At 41.1% G+C, this 15,824-nt stretch overlaps 1 protein-coding gene across 1 annotated transcript; it reads right to left on the bottom strand.

Annotated features, from left to right (window-relative positions):
- Positions 1 to 1,170: 1,170 nt before the first annotated feature.
- foxl2a (forkhead box L2a) lies at positions 1,171 to 3,643 on the bottom strand. The gene has a single exon (XM_071520089.1). The coding sequence runs from the start codon at positions 3,496 to 3,498 to the stop codon at positions 2,578 to 2,580; it is 921 nt and encodes a 306-aa protein (XP_071376190.1). The 5' UTR covers positions 3,499 to 3,643; the 3' UTR covers positions 1,171 to 2,577.
- Between the last annotated feature and the right edge of the window lie 12,181 nt (positions 3,644 to 15,824).

Genomic DNA, 15,824 nt, shown 5'->3' with positions numbered 1-15,824 from the left:
GAGATGGGGATTCTCTGTCAGCATGTGCTCGTCACATTGTTTCAGCCAGTTTGCTTCTGATAGGACACAAAGGAATGAATTAATTCATTTTGGTGCGAAGTCGCATCATGATCGTGCCTCTAATAGACTATTCTTCATAACCTATTTTCCATTTTTATGACACTTCCTGGCTTTGTTGGCCTTATTTCCTAATTGCTTCGATATTAGCTCGTTGGTAGGGCTACTGTATTATCATTATTTTGTCATTTTTATTTTTAGCCTTAATGGATTATGTCTGTCTGTAATAATACTAATAATTAGCCGTAATCTTATAATTTGTAATCTCTCAATTGAACCCTTGATGAGTTAGTAGCCTATGTTTAGCGACATGCCAAAAAAAAGAACCGTATATTGACGGAAAAACAGAACTACTACTAGCCTATTACTGCTACAAGCCTATAATAATAGAATGTTATTATTATATTATATGTATTATATATTATATATTATTAGCCTATATATTTGTGATTATAACACGGCTATTATATTATTATTATTATTATTATTATTATTATTATTATTGAGAGCACTGACTATAAAAATAAATTTAGGTAATATTTGCTGGTAATATCATATACGCAATTCTTTCTTCAAGAATATACCCCATTGATATTTGGGTATATGAAACCTTTTCAAAACCAATTACATAAACTAAAAAATGCATGGTGGTCAAGCTAAAAACGAGGCTATTTTTCTTCGTTCCCGAAAGGTTTCCAGTTTGGAGATACAAGGTTTTCACCTGACAACAGCGATATGGATATAATGATTAAATCGACGGTCTGTCATGGCGACCTTTCATTTGACCAGCATCTGTTTCTCCTAAGGAATCCCCCTCGGGTCAGTCCTGCCAAAACCCCTCGAAGACGTGCATCGCCTCCAAGCAACGCCATTTTTGTAATGAAATTGGCTCTCATTTGTGAACTGTAAACCGAATAAACCAGATAAGAGGGACACTTATTAGGAGAACACTAAGAAATCAGTGGCTCATGGCCATATTGAAATTCATTATGAATTTTACTTTCCTGTTGTTCAGTAATTGTAGAGTAGGATACCATTTTTAATTTACGTAAAACAGGCTATAGTCTACTTAATGCCACAGGCATCGACTGGCTCCATTAGCTCCTACAGGCCTAAAGACATGACATAAATTATCTGTTACATTTTAGATGACCACTTTTTCAAAAACAAAATAACAGCAACAAAAACAACAACAAAAACGTAGAGTTTTAGAAAATATTATTAGATTTTCCACTTGTATATGGTCGCAATCCGGCGTAAATTGCCCTTTAATTGATGGGCATAATATGTGAGTGTTCAGTGAGCACCAAACTAAAACATACTGTATATTCTTACTTGACATTTTCCAAAAGGCGTTTGATTGAATAGCCTACAGTCTGGAGACGTTTTACGCATCATTATCAACAAACTGGAATCGCTGTGCTGAGCTAATACACCTCACCTAAAATATGCCACAGTAGGTTTACTTGAGATTATCTTATCCTGGATATTTCTCTACATAAAAACTCTGGCATGCTGACAATATGACTATACGCCTTATAGTTTTTGATGATTTTGTCTTCGCGGTGTAATGTTGTTTATTGATTGCTGCTTAATTAGCTTGGCAACAGTGGTTAACACAGCCTAAAGCATGAAACAAATTACTTCATGACCACTGTATTACTTTAGGAAATACAAGTTTATTAAGAAATTGACAAACCTAGAAAAAGTGGGAAAAGTGCTAATTAAAATTAAACATGGTCCCAACGTGAATGAGACAATATAATTACGTTTATAAAAAAAATGAGAAAGATAAACAAAATCTGGCACTGGCTGATGTCATATTGCAAACTGTATCATATATATCTGGGGTCAAGAAGTGTAAAAAGCCATTTCGCCCTGAAGTTCAAATATATTTGGAAATCTGATGGATCTTTCTTCACACTTTCACCTTTCCCAATTGTGACAAGTTTCAAAACCATGACAAAAGGCAAAGTTTCACCAGGCCAAGCTCAGTGCAAGTTACTAAGAAGGCCTAAAAAGCTGTAATTCAATTACATGTTCGAGTGTTGACTTGATTAGGGCAATTTGTTTTCACGTTTCAATTGGCAGTAATAAGGACAAGTCGTGCGTAAAGTTGAGATAACTCATTACGCATACCAATAACACACAACTGGAAATGCTTCAATAATGTCTATCCCCGTGAAAAGGGAAAGTGTCTCATAAACACAAATTTGACTACAATATCAAGGCACGGCCCTCAGTCCAAGTGAAACACAGGCGCACGAAATGGCTCCCGATAGGTTGTGCTACCTTATGTGTCCCGGTGGCTCCTTTACCTCCAATTTCCATTTTTTTTTTGAAAATTCAGCATCAACTCGCGTGTATCTCTCCACTGGCTTTTAAGGACGTCAATTGGACCCAAAGAGCTCGTCAGAATAGTCTCTCCAAAAATACTCTTGGTTCTGTTTTGAAATCACAGGAATAGACTCTCACTCTCATTCAAGAGTCCTTGTTTCATAGAGACCCATTTGGTAAACTCTAAATATCAATCCTTGTGTGTAACGCCGAGTGTTTGGTCTCATGTTCCCAGTAAGAACAGTGCATCATGGAGAGCTCGGCGGGCTGGCGGGAGCAGGCGAACTGGAGGCCCGCTCCGTTACTGGAGGAGACCGGAGGAGGCGCCGCCGTGGCCGGGCTCAGCTGCTGGGGATGGTGGGGATGCGCCGGGTGGTGGTGGTGGCTCATGCCGTTGTAAGAGTTCACCATGCTGGGGAGCGCCATGCTCTGCACCCGGGAGTACGGGTTATAGGACGAGGGGGCTGACAGCCCTTTCACGTTCACCGGGCTGACGTTGCCACTGGCCATCTGACAGGACGTGTAGGACATCGGAGTGGGCGGCTGGCCCAGCGACCAAGAGTTGTTCATGAAGCTGGACTGCAGGTACTTGGGTGGGGACAGGTAGCCGTAGCCGTCACCCCCGAACAGGGACTTCCCCGGCTGGAAGTGGGTCGGTGGAGGTCTGAACGGCCGCTTCATCCTGCGGCGTCTCCTGTAGTTCCCCTTCTCAAACATGTCCTCACAGGCCGGGTCGAGGGTCCAGTAATTCCCTTTTCTCTCCCCGCCGCCCTCCCGCGGAACCTTAATGAAGCACTCGTTGAGACTCAGGTTGTGTCTGATGCTGTTTTGCCAACCTTTTTTATTTTTCTCATAGAAGGGGAACTTGCTGATGATGTACTGGTAAATACCAGACAGAGTGAGGCGCTTTTCTGAGCTTTCCCGAATGGCCATGGCAATGAGAGCGACGTAGGAGTACGGGGGTTTCTGGGACGGATCCGTCTTCTCGGAGATTTTGTCCTGGACCGGCTCTTCTTTGGGCCGCTCTTTCTCTTTGGCCGTGTTGGTGTCGTGGACCATCAAGGCCATTGCGTCATCCTCCGGGTTTTGGTAAGTGGCCATCATTGCGCACACCAAAACAAAAACAAATCCAGTAGAAACGTTGAAAAACAAAACTTCTAACGGCACTTGTAGACTCGAGCGGAATATGTGCCGTGGAACCTCGAGATGCAGCCCGGGTCGAATGCAAAAGTTGTCTTCCAATTTGCTCACAGAGAAATCTTTATTTTGTGGCACAGTAGGTGACTGGATAGGCAGCAGATAGACCTTCCTCTCCCTGCAACAGAGAATTTTCTAAACTGGTTTCTGATGGAGGCGCAACCCAGGTTGTGGTTTGTGCCTCAGTAAGCCCATCCCTTTCCTCTTTTTTCATGTGCACAGACAGGCTGCTTTTGCGACACAGCTCTCCGTGGAGCGACGTAGAGCTTTGTGATTTGTGCGTATTTGAGTTCCGCCTCCGTTTGTTACAGTGAAGGAAAAATAATCACCTTCCTCTTAACATGTTGAAATTCATTTATCATACTCGGTTACAAAATAAAACACTAAAGAGCATTTTAACAACATAACAGCTATTTGCATTCAAATAGGAGAAGGCTTTAAAATTATAATAATGTATAACTTTCAACAATTGCATTAATGCTACGCATCCCATTCCAATATCTTGCATGCATAAAGACATATTGCATGCTGTTGCATGCATATTGATCAGTTTTCCTCTGTTATCAACCATTTTGGTTATGAAGAAAGAAAGAAACAAAGAAGTGAAAAGTCAGAAAGAAAGTCAGAAAGTCAGAAATAGAAATGGGTGTTTGGTATTTGCTTGCACAATGCTTAATAAAGAGTAACATTGTTGAAAATATGTTTTATCTTTAGATTTTGGCTTACCAAATAGGAACATTTTTGAGGACGTAGTCATTTGAACACGCATGTTAAATGTACATTTAATTGATTCCCCAATATTACGTTTTGGAATAACACAATTGGGCTATATATTTTCTATAGGCTGTAGAAACAGTTGTTTCAACAAACATTTGTCTATCCCTCATTTGACTAAGCTCCGCCAAATGCTTCTACATTAGAGGCTATTAGCCTCATCTCAGACCAATCCTAGTTGCCCAGGACTCATTTGGAAACGGCCGCATGTCCACGGCTCCAAGAAAATCTGGATTGATAGTGCCGTCTAATTAGCTCACATTGCGAGGGAGGTGTATGGAGAGGTATACATTTCCCTGGCCACCCATGCGGGTCCCGTCGGCTTTCTCGGGGAGTGTATTTCCGTACTCTGGGAGCCTGTGCAGGTGGAGCAGCATTGGCATGTGTGTCATCACCCAGCACCGGCCCAGTCTGCAGCCTGGCCGCAGCGCAACAGCTGAACCACGATGAGAGCCAACCATCTCTCAACGTGCAATTACCGCAGACTCACAGCGGGCAGTTGCAAGCGTTAAAACGCAATGTTATTTCTTGTTTCAATGTCTTTTTCATATGTTTAGGACGGAGAGCATTTACTGATAATCTCAACAACACATGCCTAAGACATATTAATTATGCCACTGCAATTATTTTGTTGGGTGAAAGCTATGTCACTCCATTCAAAACGTTGAATTACGCATGGTAGAGCTATCCAATGACTAAGCGGGTTGGCAGTTTCGTAAGAAAACTAAACTACAAAATCTGAAATAGTTATTAGGCTAATGCAGATAAATAAATTTTTTGTTTTGGCCTATGACAAAATCCTACTATCAAATTCATTTAAAAGGTTGTAGGCAAAAAAAAAATGATGTGCCTCAATAATAATGTATTAATCCCGTTTAACAATACTCTATGACACGACAGGGACTACAGACGCCAAGCCTATGTGACACTATACACTGATATGAAAATATCCTGTAATCGAAGTCAATTGGAAATTTGATACAATTTGTTACACTACTCGGTAGACTTTACTTTTTTCTTTAAAAAAAAGAAAAAATAAGTTGTATAAAAATGGCATTTAAAATGGTGTATTTGTAAGAATTAAGTAGTCAAGATAATGGTTTTATTGTGGCTTTGAATAAAGGTATTTACTATTCATTTACATGACATACAATACAACATAAATGTGGTGGGGTGGTTTGTAAGTTAGTGAAAATAAAAGAGAAACCACAAAATAGACCCTTTTGTTCTACCCGACTTACAGTGTGTCATGATTTCGGGAGTTGTTTAGTCTTCTTTTATTGTTCCAGAGAAAGTCTGTGGTCTCCTCTTCTTCCCTGGGTCTCAAATCCTGGAGGACAAGGCGATGGCGAAGAGCTGCAGTGAAACAAAAATAGAATGAGAGGAATCACTCAGTACAAACTATCGAGGAGAAGCCCTTAAAATAGCGTTTTGTGTCTATTAATCTAAGTCAAGTCAAAATAGCCTGCTTTACATGCTTCGACAATCATTTCATAGGCTCTTAATACCCCTTTAAATAGTTCTGCTTTAAGTGCCCTAGCTGCAGGTCTACAAAGGGAAAATAGCCATAACTAAATAAAAACTTTCAAAAAAGCATCAAACTGTTCATAAAATACAAATTGGAAGCCATTCAACGGCTAAAAGTCTCAAGGTTTAACATTGAACTTAATGTGCATTATGCAAGAAAACTGTTCAATTTAGGGCTAAAGGTCAACATGCCACACGATCTTAATGTCTAGGGGTTCTCAAACGTTCCAATATCAAGGACCCCCACACACATTAGGCCATAGACCCCAATGGAAAGAGTTGTGTCTGTTGATTAAGTTTTGACTTGTAGCCTATAGCTATCTACACTGCACTGGGGAGATATAGTGATGAGACCGAAACTTAAATTTAGAAGTCATTGTTAGATATTTTGTAAACCCACTGGAACCTCTTCAAAGATCTTGCTGGTCCCTGGACCCCACTTGAGAACCACTATTGTAGGCTAGGCCTAAGTGTTTAATTAGGTAGGTAGATTTTTTCATAAACATTTCCAATGTAAAGGGACATATTAGCAGTGAGTTGGTTTGTCTACTGATTTATCACAGTAGCAGTATTAGTAGTAGGCTAGCAGTAGTGGTATAATCTAGGCCTACCAGTTAGCCTAGAAATATCCTTTTTAAGGTAGCCTACCTGTTTGGAATGAGTTTCTTGACGGTTGACTGTCTTCAAAACTTGAAACTATCTTAGCCCACTTATTTTAATTCAAAGACCCATTGTTGGTCCCCGGACCCCACTTTGGCATAACTAGCCATTCATTTTTCCAAAAACAATGAAATGGGCATTCGATATTTTGTTAATATTCTAATCTTTTCATCCTTTTAGCTTTTTCGAGTCAATCACTAATCAACCCTTTTCCCGGGCTTCCTCCTGTTACCTGGGCAACCTCCCCGGGCTCGAGCTGCCACAGTCACGCGCGTCACGTCACAACAAAGCTGTAAACACACATGTCGAGAATCCGTAAACAAAACAAGGGCTCTGAAACTTGAACTGGTTGTAGGCTTTAGTGAGGCGCGGAGGAATTTTAATTTGACGGTCGGCTGTTTTCTTTGCTTTAGTGTCAATTCTGACGAAGGCCTGAAGACTACAGACTGGTTTACAAATTAAATGAAAAACGTGCTGTTTATATCGACGCTGACTGGTGTCATTTCACTATACCAAGGTATGCAAAGTTCCTTCCTCTAATAGCCTAAAATTTGCAACTAAAACCTCCACTATTTATATACAAACTACATGATATTATTATTCGCTCAGTGTGATATGGACATTTGGTTACACAGGTCACGGGGCTATCTTGCACAGATTAGAGGGAATATTGGTCCTGAATGCTCACCTGATGTGTAGCTATATTCAGATGCTTTCCCAATCAATTTCTGGCGATTTTTGCTTCCATTGTAATGGTAAAAACTAGGCTAGAAGATCAAATTTGGATTCATTTAAACTTTGATTTATGAAAATGTTGCTGAGCTCAGCCTAGTGTTCATCAGCACATATTCTAAAACAAAAAACTTGCAGTAGGCCTAAGTGTGAACAAATTGCCTAAACCTGCAAGTGACATGATGTGAAAATTCATTTTCTTGATTAATCAATTTTGTAAAATAAGCTTAGACCATAAGTAAATTCACAATTTTTAACATGATGCTATAGCTCACCATAATGGTTTTAATGTAGCTATCTGTTTAAATTATGTCTATATAAAGTGGATTTTCTGTGCCAAGTCTGAGAGATGAGTGAGGCAGCGGCATGCAGCCCAGTCACTGAGACAAGCTAAAGAAGAGCCCATGTTTTCTTCTTAGATAAATATACATCCTCTAAAAGTCTTTCTCAAATTCTCGCTTGATCCCCAACAATCATCACTCGAATAAAAAGATACAATATACCCCCCTCCCCACACACGCACACACACACACACACACACACAAACATGCACACTTCTACAACTAACACCGTGTTAGAACTTAATTTATATTACTAATGTAGGCTATCGCTTTGATGCTATGAAATCATTACAGTTGAATAATAATAAGCTATAGGCTATGCCTGTATAGCCGCAATGATGGGCTACAGAACAGCAGTAACAGTAATTTCATTGTACCATGAAGGCTGGTAGGCCTCTATAACGAAAAATCACTACAGGATTCCCATAATATTCATATAGTGAGTACTCAATACTGAGTTTTTAGTGAGATTATAGCTCACTAAAAACTCATATGATAGCCCTATTTTGTATCACTATAAAATTCCTGTAATACACTAGGGACTTGTAGTGTTGCTGTGATATTTGTATAGCAGGATATCCTTGTAATATTTATTATATCGGTCTTTTTTCGTAAGGCCGATGTATTTACAGTAGGCTACGTGGTATAATAAAGCGAACACATGGAACCATCGCTTTAACGGACCTTAATGTACTCTGAAAGAGTGGAATTCCTGTCCTCGCGCACTTCCTGCCCTCGCCGGTCTGAAGCTAGGATGTTTATGGTAGGGCGCGCGGGTGGAATGCGGCCGACGGATCCGCCGGGTCACGTCGGGACCGGGACCGGTAAAAGACTCCCCCGGTAGAAGATGACCCGCGGGCCAGAGTGACTGCAGGCAGGCTGTGGCAGCAAGGTAAGACAGGCAGTAAGAGAATAGATGAATTTATTCTAATGTCTAAAGAAAGGATTTTCATTAATGCAATGTCATCCTGTGAGTTCCTACTACTACTACCACTAATAATAATAATAATAAGGATAATAATAATAACGTATTTACCATATTATTATTATTACTAATATTATTATTATCATTATTATTATTATTAGTGTTGTTGTCCTAATATAGGCTACTCATAAGATGAAATTGCATAAATGAAAATCAGTTAATAATAGTAATGATTATAGCTAATACCTAGCCTACATAATTAGGCCAAAAAAAAATTGGATGTAATTTAATGTATGTATTGTTATTATTATTATTATTATTATTATTATTATTTTAGCAGTAGTTTTGTTATTATATTTATATAATATATTATATTATATATTATATTATAATATAATATATTATATTATATATTATATTAAATAATTCTTAATACATTTTTTTTTTCAAAATCCCCGCTTTTCTCTCATGACTATTTTAGCTTTCTCAGCCAACTGGACAAAGTTAGCCTACACTATATTTGTAACAAAGAGAAGCATATAAACATGCTATATAAACATTATATAATTCAGATACACAAGCCTCATTGAATTCTATTCTGTACATTATGTAATAACACACATTTTTAGCCTCATGGTAATTGAACAAGGAAGCAAATTATCAGATTAACAGTCATTTGATATAACTGAATAAATTATTTCAAATGTAATTTGCTGTAATTAATGCCATTAATTATCTTACTCCAAACCACCATTAAATTGGGCTATCAAATAGGTGACATCTCACCAAGGAGAAAAAGTTAGTATATTAAAATGATGCTATTGCAAATTATTTTTCTGCCACTAGAACCCTTTTCCTGATGTAAAATAACCTTAAAGGCCAAATAGTATGATGAAAATAATGATTGTGGCCGCCAAAATAACTATACCATAATTTCATAGCAGGGTTAAGCATGCTCTTAAAGACTGTAACTGTTTTGTATCCCCTTTGCTCAGTCACAGTGTTGGTTTCTGTCCCACAGGCACACTTATCGCTTAAAGACAAGTCGATGAAATACACCTGAGGTATTATATCTGAGCTAATGTGTGTGTCGGTTGCAACAATCACACATATGACTGATACAAAATGTGCTCCATTGCTTCATCCAGGGGAGGAGGGTCATGCGGTCCGTCCAAGTATTGGTGCATCTGCCCTGGACAGGCTGGTGGGAGAAACGTCCCTCCCTGGTTCTCCCCAGTTTGATCTCACTGGGTCAGTCTCTGGATCATTTGCATCTGGCTGGCCTGCATGGACATACATCAACAAGATACTGCCTCTTCTCAATGGAATCCTTATGAGGCACAGGAAAGGGACGGGAGGAGGAGGGAGGATGGATGGATGGAGGGATGGGATGAAGAGGAAGAAGAAGGATGTACCCTCAGCCCTCATGCAGCGCCTCCAACATGGCTCTTGTTCCTCCCAGAAAGAAGAGAGAGGATAGAGCAAATAAACAGGGACCACCAGACACCCCCCCTCCCCACCTCATCCCCTTTACCTCCCCACCCGCATGGATTAAGGTTTTGGACACACACAGACACACACACACACACATGCATATGTGCACACGTTCTCACTTTTGAGGTGTTGTGTGTGTGTGTGCATGCGCTTCCATGAGAGAAAATGTCTTATAAAGCGCTGGGTCGGCAGCGGGTGGTGTGAGGGACGCTTCCTTACTTTGTACAATCCATCCCCTCTCCTTCCAACACTCAGATCATTGTCTGAAAGCAACCCCCCCCCCCCCCCCCCCACATTCTCCCTTCATTAGCTTCAGTGCAGAAGGTGACGTGTATTTCGGTGGCCCGGTGTGTTTACATTTCTTATCGGCTACAGGAAGCCTATGGGAAGCTCTACGGCCCTCCACAGTACTCCTGTGGCATGGACACAATCCATCACCCCATTAACAAGCCAGGGAGCCCAGCATTTTGTATTATATACAGCAAAATAAATGTCCATCTTTCTCAAAATCAGTATGTCTCATAATCAGTCTCATATTCAAAAGAAGTGGAAAAATTGGGCTAGTGGGGTGAGATAATTCTATTTATTTCCAATGTTTGTGAATTGATTTGAGTAATTCTGCAGTGCCAATATTTTGAAACAAGGCAGAAAAAGGAATATTACTCTACTAGTATCAAGAAAATGACACTTAATTCAAGGAAATTCTCGAAACAAATTGATTTGCATGGAAAACAGGTGAAATTATTTTACTCCGTCGGCAGATTGTTTGCACTTTTTAGTTTAAGAGTCTTTACTAGACTAAACTGCTTATTAATACTATTGTTTTGTTGCAGTGCAATAGGGTCATGAATAGAAATATGGTTGCATATTGTGTGCGTGTGTGCATGTGTGTATGTGTCTGCTGGTGTGTTTGTGCACGTGTCAAGTGCAGAAGTCTATGAGGCTCAATCCCATTCTGCTGCTTGTGCAATAACAGATGATCTAACTATTGTGATGAGGAGCAGAGAAAATTGAGTAGTAGGAAGAGAGGCGAGGAAGGTAGAAGAGAGAAGGATTGCAGGTGAGGAACGAGAGGAGAGGCGAAGAGATGGGGAAGGGGAGGAAAGAATAGCAAAGGAGAAGAAGAAAAAGAAGAAGTGAATAGGAGAGGAGAGAGGTGAAAAGAGAGAGGACGGAGGAGAGGAGAGCCACATTGTGTTCCTGCTAACCTTTCCTGAGAGGTGAAGTGCTGCAGCCTCCTGCCAACAAGATTCGCTTTGAGGTTTTCTTGAACCGCTGCCAGGGCTTAAATGATTCACAGGAGCAGAAGTGTGTGTGCTTGTGTGTGTATGTGTGTGTGTGTGTGTGTTTGACGGAGAAAGTTTGAAACCATAGTGCATTTTGAGATATGTGTGTGTATGTGCATGCACGTGTGTGAGAGAGAAATAGAGGGAGATGGGGAGAGGAAATCAGAAATGTGTGAGTATGAGCAATAAAAGGTGTGCTGGGCTGTAACAGTGATTACTGAAAGCCTATGTGCAGCAAGGCAACTCACACTAAGCAAGATTCACAATATAAATTTCCTCAAAACTCAACCCGCCCAAACCTCTTCACCACCGAAACAGCTTCACAACCACAGTCACACTTCAAAATCCCCCACGCCACCTCGGCCCATTTCCACGTCTTCATCCCGGGCTGGGGGATTAGATTTCAGGCCAAATCAAAACAAGTCACTTCGTTAGAGGTAATTACGCAGGTAGCCTACCTCGCTGGGCAAACAAACATGGCCGCCGGCTGACACCCCGAAGACAGATCAAAGACTCGGCCTGACAAGGAGCGGGAGGAGAACATTCAAACACTGGCTTGTTAACCCCCCCACCCCCTTACACACTCTCTCTCTTACATGTGCACGAGTAAATGTGTGAGAACATTTAGGGATGCATGCATGCTCACGAACACATGAAAAACACACACACACACACACACACACCATCTTCCTCCGTGCCACCCATCCGCTCACACCTCAGCATCGATACACATCCTCTGCCAGGATCCTGCAGTTGAAAGATGCCAGGGAAAGATGAGAGGAATGGAAGGTGAATAGACTGACCTTTACAGTTGAGCTGCGTGTGAGAACAGCCATTGTTAATGGTGCAGAACAGCAGAGATAGATATAGATATATATATATATATATATAGTGTGCTGGGGGTGGAATGGGGTTCACTCTGCTTTGGTGGTCTGTGTGTTAGCTTGGTGAGGAATGATATTGGACATGGTGGATGTGTTACCTGTCAATGTGGCTCTTTTCTCTGACAAGTGTCTTATCATACTTTTGTGTCTGGTTCCACTTACTCTCAGTTCCATGTCAACTTACTTTTATGACTTTGGGTAAGTGCTGAAACTGTTCTTGACTCTTACACTCGGCAATATGCAGCGTTTTTCATGCCTTAAATAAACACAAATGAACTTGGATTATTAGCGTCCTCCCATGCCCTCTTTCCCATTCAGGCCCGACCTTTCGACGAAAGTGTCACCAAGTTACAAGAAATACTCAATAATTATGTATCGCTTTGTGTCTATTTCTCTCTCTGACACACATACACACACCCTGCAACCTCCCCTCGAAACACAGCGTTGTTAGGGCAACAAGACAAGGTTCTTTCCTTTCCCTAACATGCCAGCCTGCCCATGTACAATAGAGTGGAGTGTATGTGGGTTGCAGTGAATAAGGTAAGAGATGTTATCTAATCGCCACATGGAAAGAGAGCAACGGGAAGCCAGGCAGTCTCCGCTGTACACCAGCTGTCCATTATGGTCTATTCTCTCTCTCTCTCTCTCTCTCTCTCTCTCTCATCAGCGTTCCACATTTGTCCTTTGCTGCTCCTTTATCTCTCTGTCTCTCTCTTGATTATCCATTAAGCGTGCATTTAGCTAAGGGGTCCATGCTACGCTACTTTGCTAATGACAATCTTCCTGATTGGTGCGACATAAGCTGCTGCATGAGATGGCTCCCATGCATTGCTGTTTTAATGTGCCAGTGGACATAGACATGTCAGCGAAACACAAAAGAGGAACAAAAAAGAAAGGGAACAAAGGTAGTGGAACATGGAAATAGGAGGTGATTGAAATGAGACACAATATATGGCATTTACAGACTTAATACAATGCAAACATTTCCATGTATTTTACCATCTAAAGTTTGGGTATATTGACATACTGTATGTTCGTTAGGAGTTGGACTTGTTGATGGAAAATAGAAGTTTTAGAGTTTTCTTAGGCCATGATAACAAAATACAGACTTGTTTTGTACATTCATATAAAAGGTGTGACTCATCTGTCACACATTCTTATTTCTTGTTTCAGAAGCTCAGACAATAAATTTGAGGGTGAAAAAATAACCTTCAATCTAATAAATAACCATATAAACAAACCTAGCGATGGGACAATAGTGTTTCAACAAGGGTCTTATACATCTAAACACTTTCAGCCAGGGTTAGAGACACTTCAGACACTTCATTTTGGATTTGGCCATTATTTACATGCAGCCTATGATATTATAGATGCTGAGAGATGACGCTTGAGGCCGACGCTGCTGACTTAATACAATTCCTACAGACTGAGTAAATATAGTATGAAGATGCGATCTTGAAACCACACGCACCGCTGAAACACACTGTGCTCGGCCAACACAGTGTCATTCTCTGTAGGATCCACTTGCACACAGCACACCACACAAGCCTGCCCAATTCCAGTTCTTCTGCCTTTCTCACGACCACAATAACAAACATGAAAACCAGCCAATGGAACACACAGAGAGAGTGCGAGAGAGCGAGAGAGGGAGAGAGGGGGAGGGAGGCACGCCACAAAATCACACACACACACATCAAAAACATGAGTGCACACATGCTCGCTCACACACAAACAGCACACACAGTGGCTGTGGTAACCTTGAGGATGGTTTAGGAGCGGACTAGCAGCGAGCAGAGGATGCGGGGAGAGTTTAAGGTTACTGTTTCCAACCGGAGCCGAGCAGAATCTCCTCTGGCTCCGGCGCTCGGCCCAATCATCATCACCTAATTACTGTTGGGAAAGGCTACAGGTCTAAAAGGGTTGGGAAGGTGAGATGTGGGGTGATAGAGACACTGATCCATCTCCCCGTCCCGGCCAAATACATAGAGCAGTGGTGTATATATAACATGTGTTCAAGTCCCAAAACATATTTGATCCATGATCAAAGCGCAATTAATATCTCAGTAATTTTATACACCTAAATATTAAACAGTTTGCTTGGATCTTTCCTCTTACAGTGGATAATTAACTGCCAGGGACAATTATAAAGGTCATTTCAACATCAATAAATCATTGCCATATTAATTAGCACGACAACCATAATCAAATAAGAGCATCGCAGAGAAGACTGGCAGCCTCTCCCAGCCTCTACGCTGCATTTTACACTGTGTGTCACTGGGGCGGATTTCACCGGAAAACTGCCGTATTGCTTTATGGCACAAAGGGATTTACAGCACAAAACAGGAAGAGGCTGCTGTGTTTTTTCCCAGCGCAAACAGAGCTAAAGCTTTCAGAGTTTGTAGCAATGGCAGATGGTGGAGTGAGTGAAAGGCCGATGGAAAAATCACTTCCAACTTGTTTATCCTTTTCAGAAAAACTGAAGTGAAAACAAATGGACACAGAGCGACGCCAAGGAAGGAGAGGGGGGACAAGTAGGAAGCAACGGGGTTTATGGGAAACGTGGTCTTGATTTTGAGAAAAGCTAGCACTAACAATACCGCTGTTGTGATGCAGAGGCTACCAGTCGACTCCACCATGGTCTCATTTGTTTACAGTAATTCTACCAATTTATCACAATTAATTAGAAAATGTTTAAAAATGCTACACATAGTATTTAAGTGAAAAACAGCGCAATTCATCATGGAGTACAACATGATTCTTTGACATATCCATATTTATAATTACCTTCTATTGCATTGTATTATAGAGGTGAAGCTGTGCTAGTTTCTGGGAAACAGGTGGCTGTCAGAACTGTAGATCATGCAAGGTGACATCAATCACAGTTTAAGTCCGTGTCCCAGAGGAAAGGAGGAGTATCAGAGGAGAGAACAAGTCCCAGGGAGAGCCGAGCAGGGCGAGGGCAGAAAAGGGGGGATGAAAGGAGGGAGAGAGAGTGCTTCCTTTGGTGCATTTTCCCCTGAGGGCAGAAAGGAGGAGTGGAGGGCTGCTCCCCCGACGGATCTGAAGATGTCCTGTTTTGCTTTTCCTCTGCTCTCCCTCTTCCTGCAGGAAGCAACACCACGCTGGGCACTAAAGCCTTGGCAAGCCCTCACCAGCCAGATCTGCTATTGATGTGTGCTGTCCACAGATGTAATGGAAGTATGATGTGAAATGTACTACATGTGAGGAGCTGGAGGAGTCTGCGCTCCAGCGACTGTGTTTCTCTGCTGGGATATTTGAAGTTTATGGTTGACCACCAGTGGCATTTTTTGAAAAATACAGGACAATGGGGGAAAAAAATCATCATCCATAGTGCTTAGTATGGGTTTTCAAAATGAAAGTGAGTGACATCACCATCGATATTCTGAGCAGCCAATATTCACAGTTTTCTCAAAATATATGAAAAATATATAATATATATATATATATATATATCAATGGGGTTTCCAATGCAATTTGTTTTAAAATAAATCCCAAATCAAGTGTCAGTTTCTTGATACTATAGTGAGGTGATCTGCCGTATTCTGCCTTGTTTCAAGATATTGAAAATTCATGAAACAAGTGAAACTGC

The sequence above is a fragment of the Centroberyx affinis genome, unplaced genomic scaffold (genome assembly GCF_046629955.1).
Source record: "Centroberyx affinis isolate AG114_WGS23_722 - 3 ecotype Tasmania unplaced genomic scaffold, CSIRO-AGI_Caff_v1 ptg000766l_1, whole genome shotgun sequence".
NCBI lineage: Eukaryota > Metazoa > Chordata > Actinopteri > Beryciformes > Berycidae > Centroberyx > Centroberyx affinis.
The sequence above is the reverse complement of the archived record's forward strand: the minus strand, read 5'-3'. Positions and strand labels throughout refer to the sequence as shown.

What these genes read in the sequence shown, in the direction of transcription:
- foxl2a (XM_071520089.1), bottom strand. Translation starts at nt 3,498, where the DNA reads ATGATGGCCACTTACCAAAACCCGGAGGATGACGCAATGGCCTTGATG.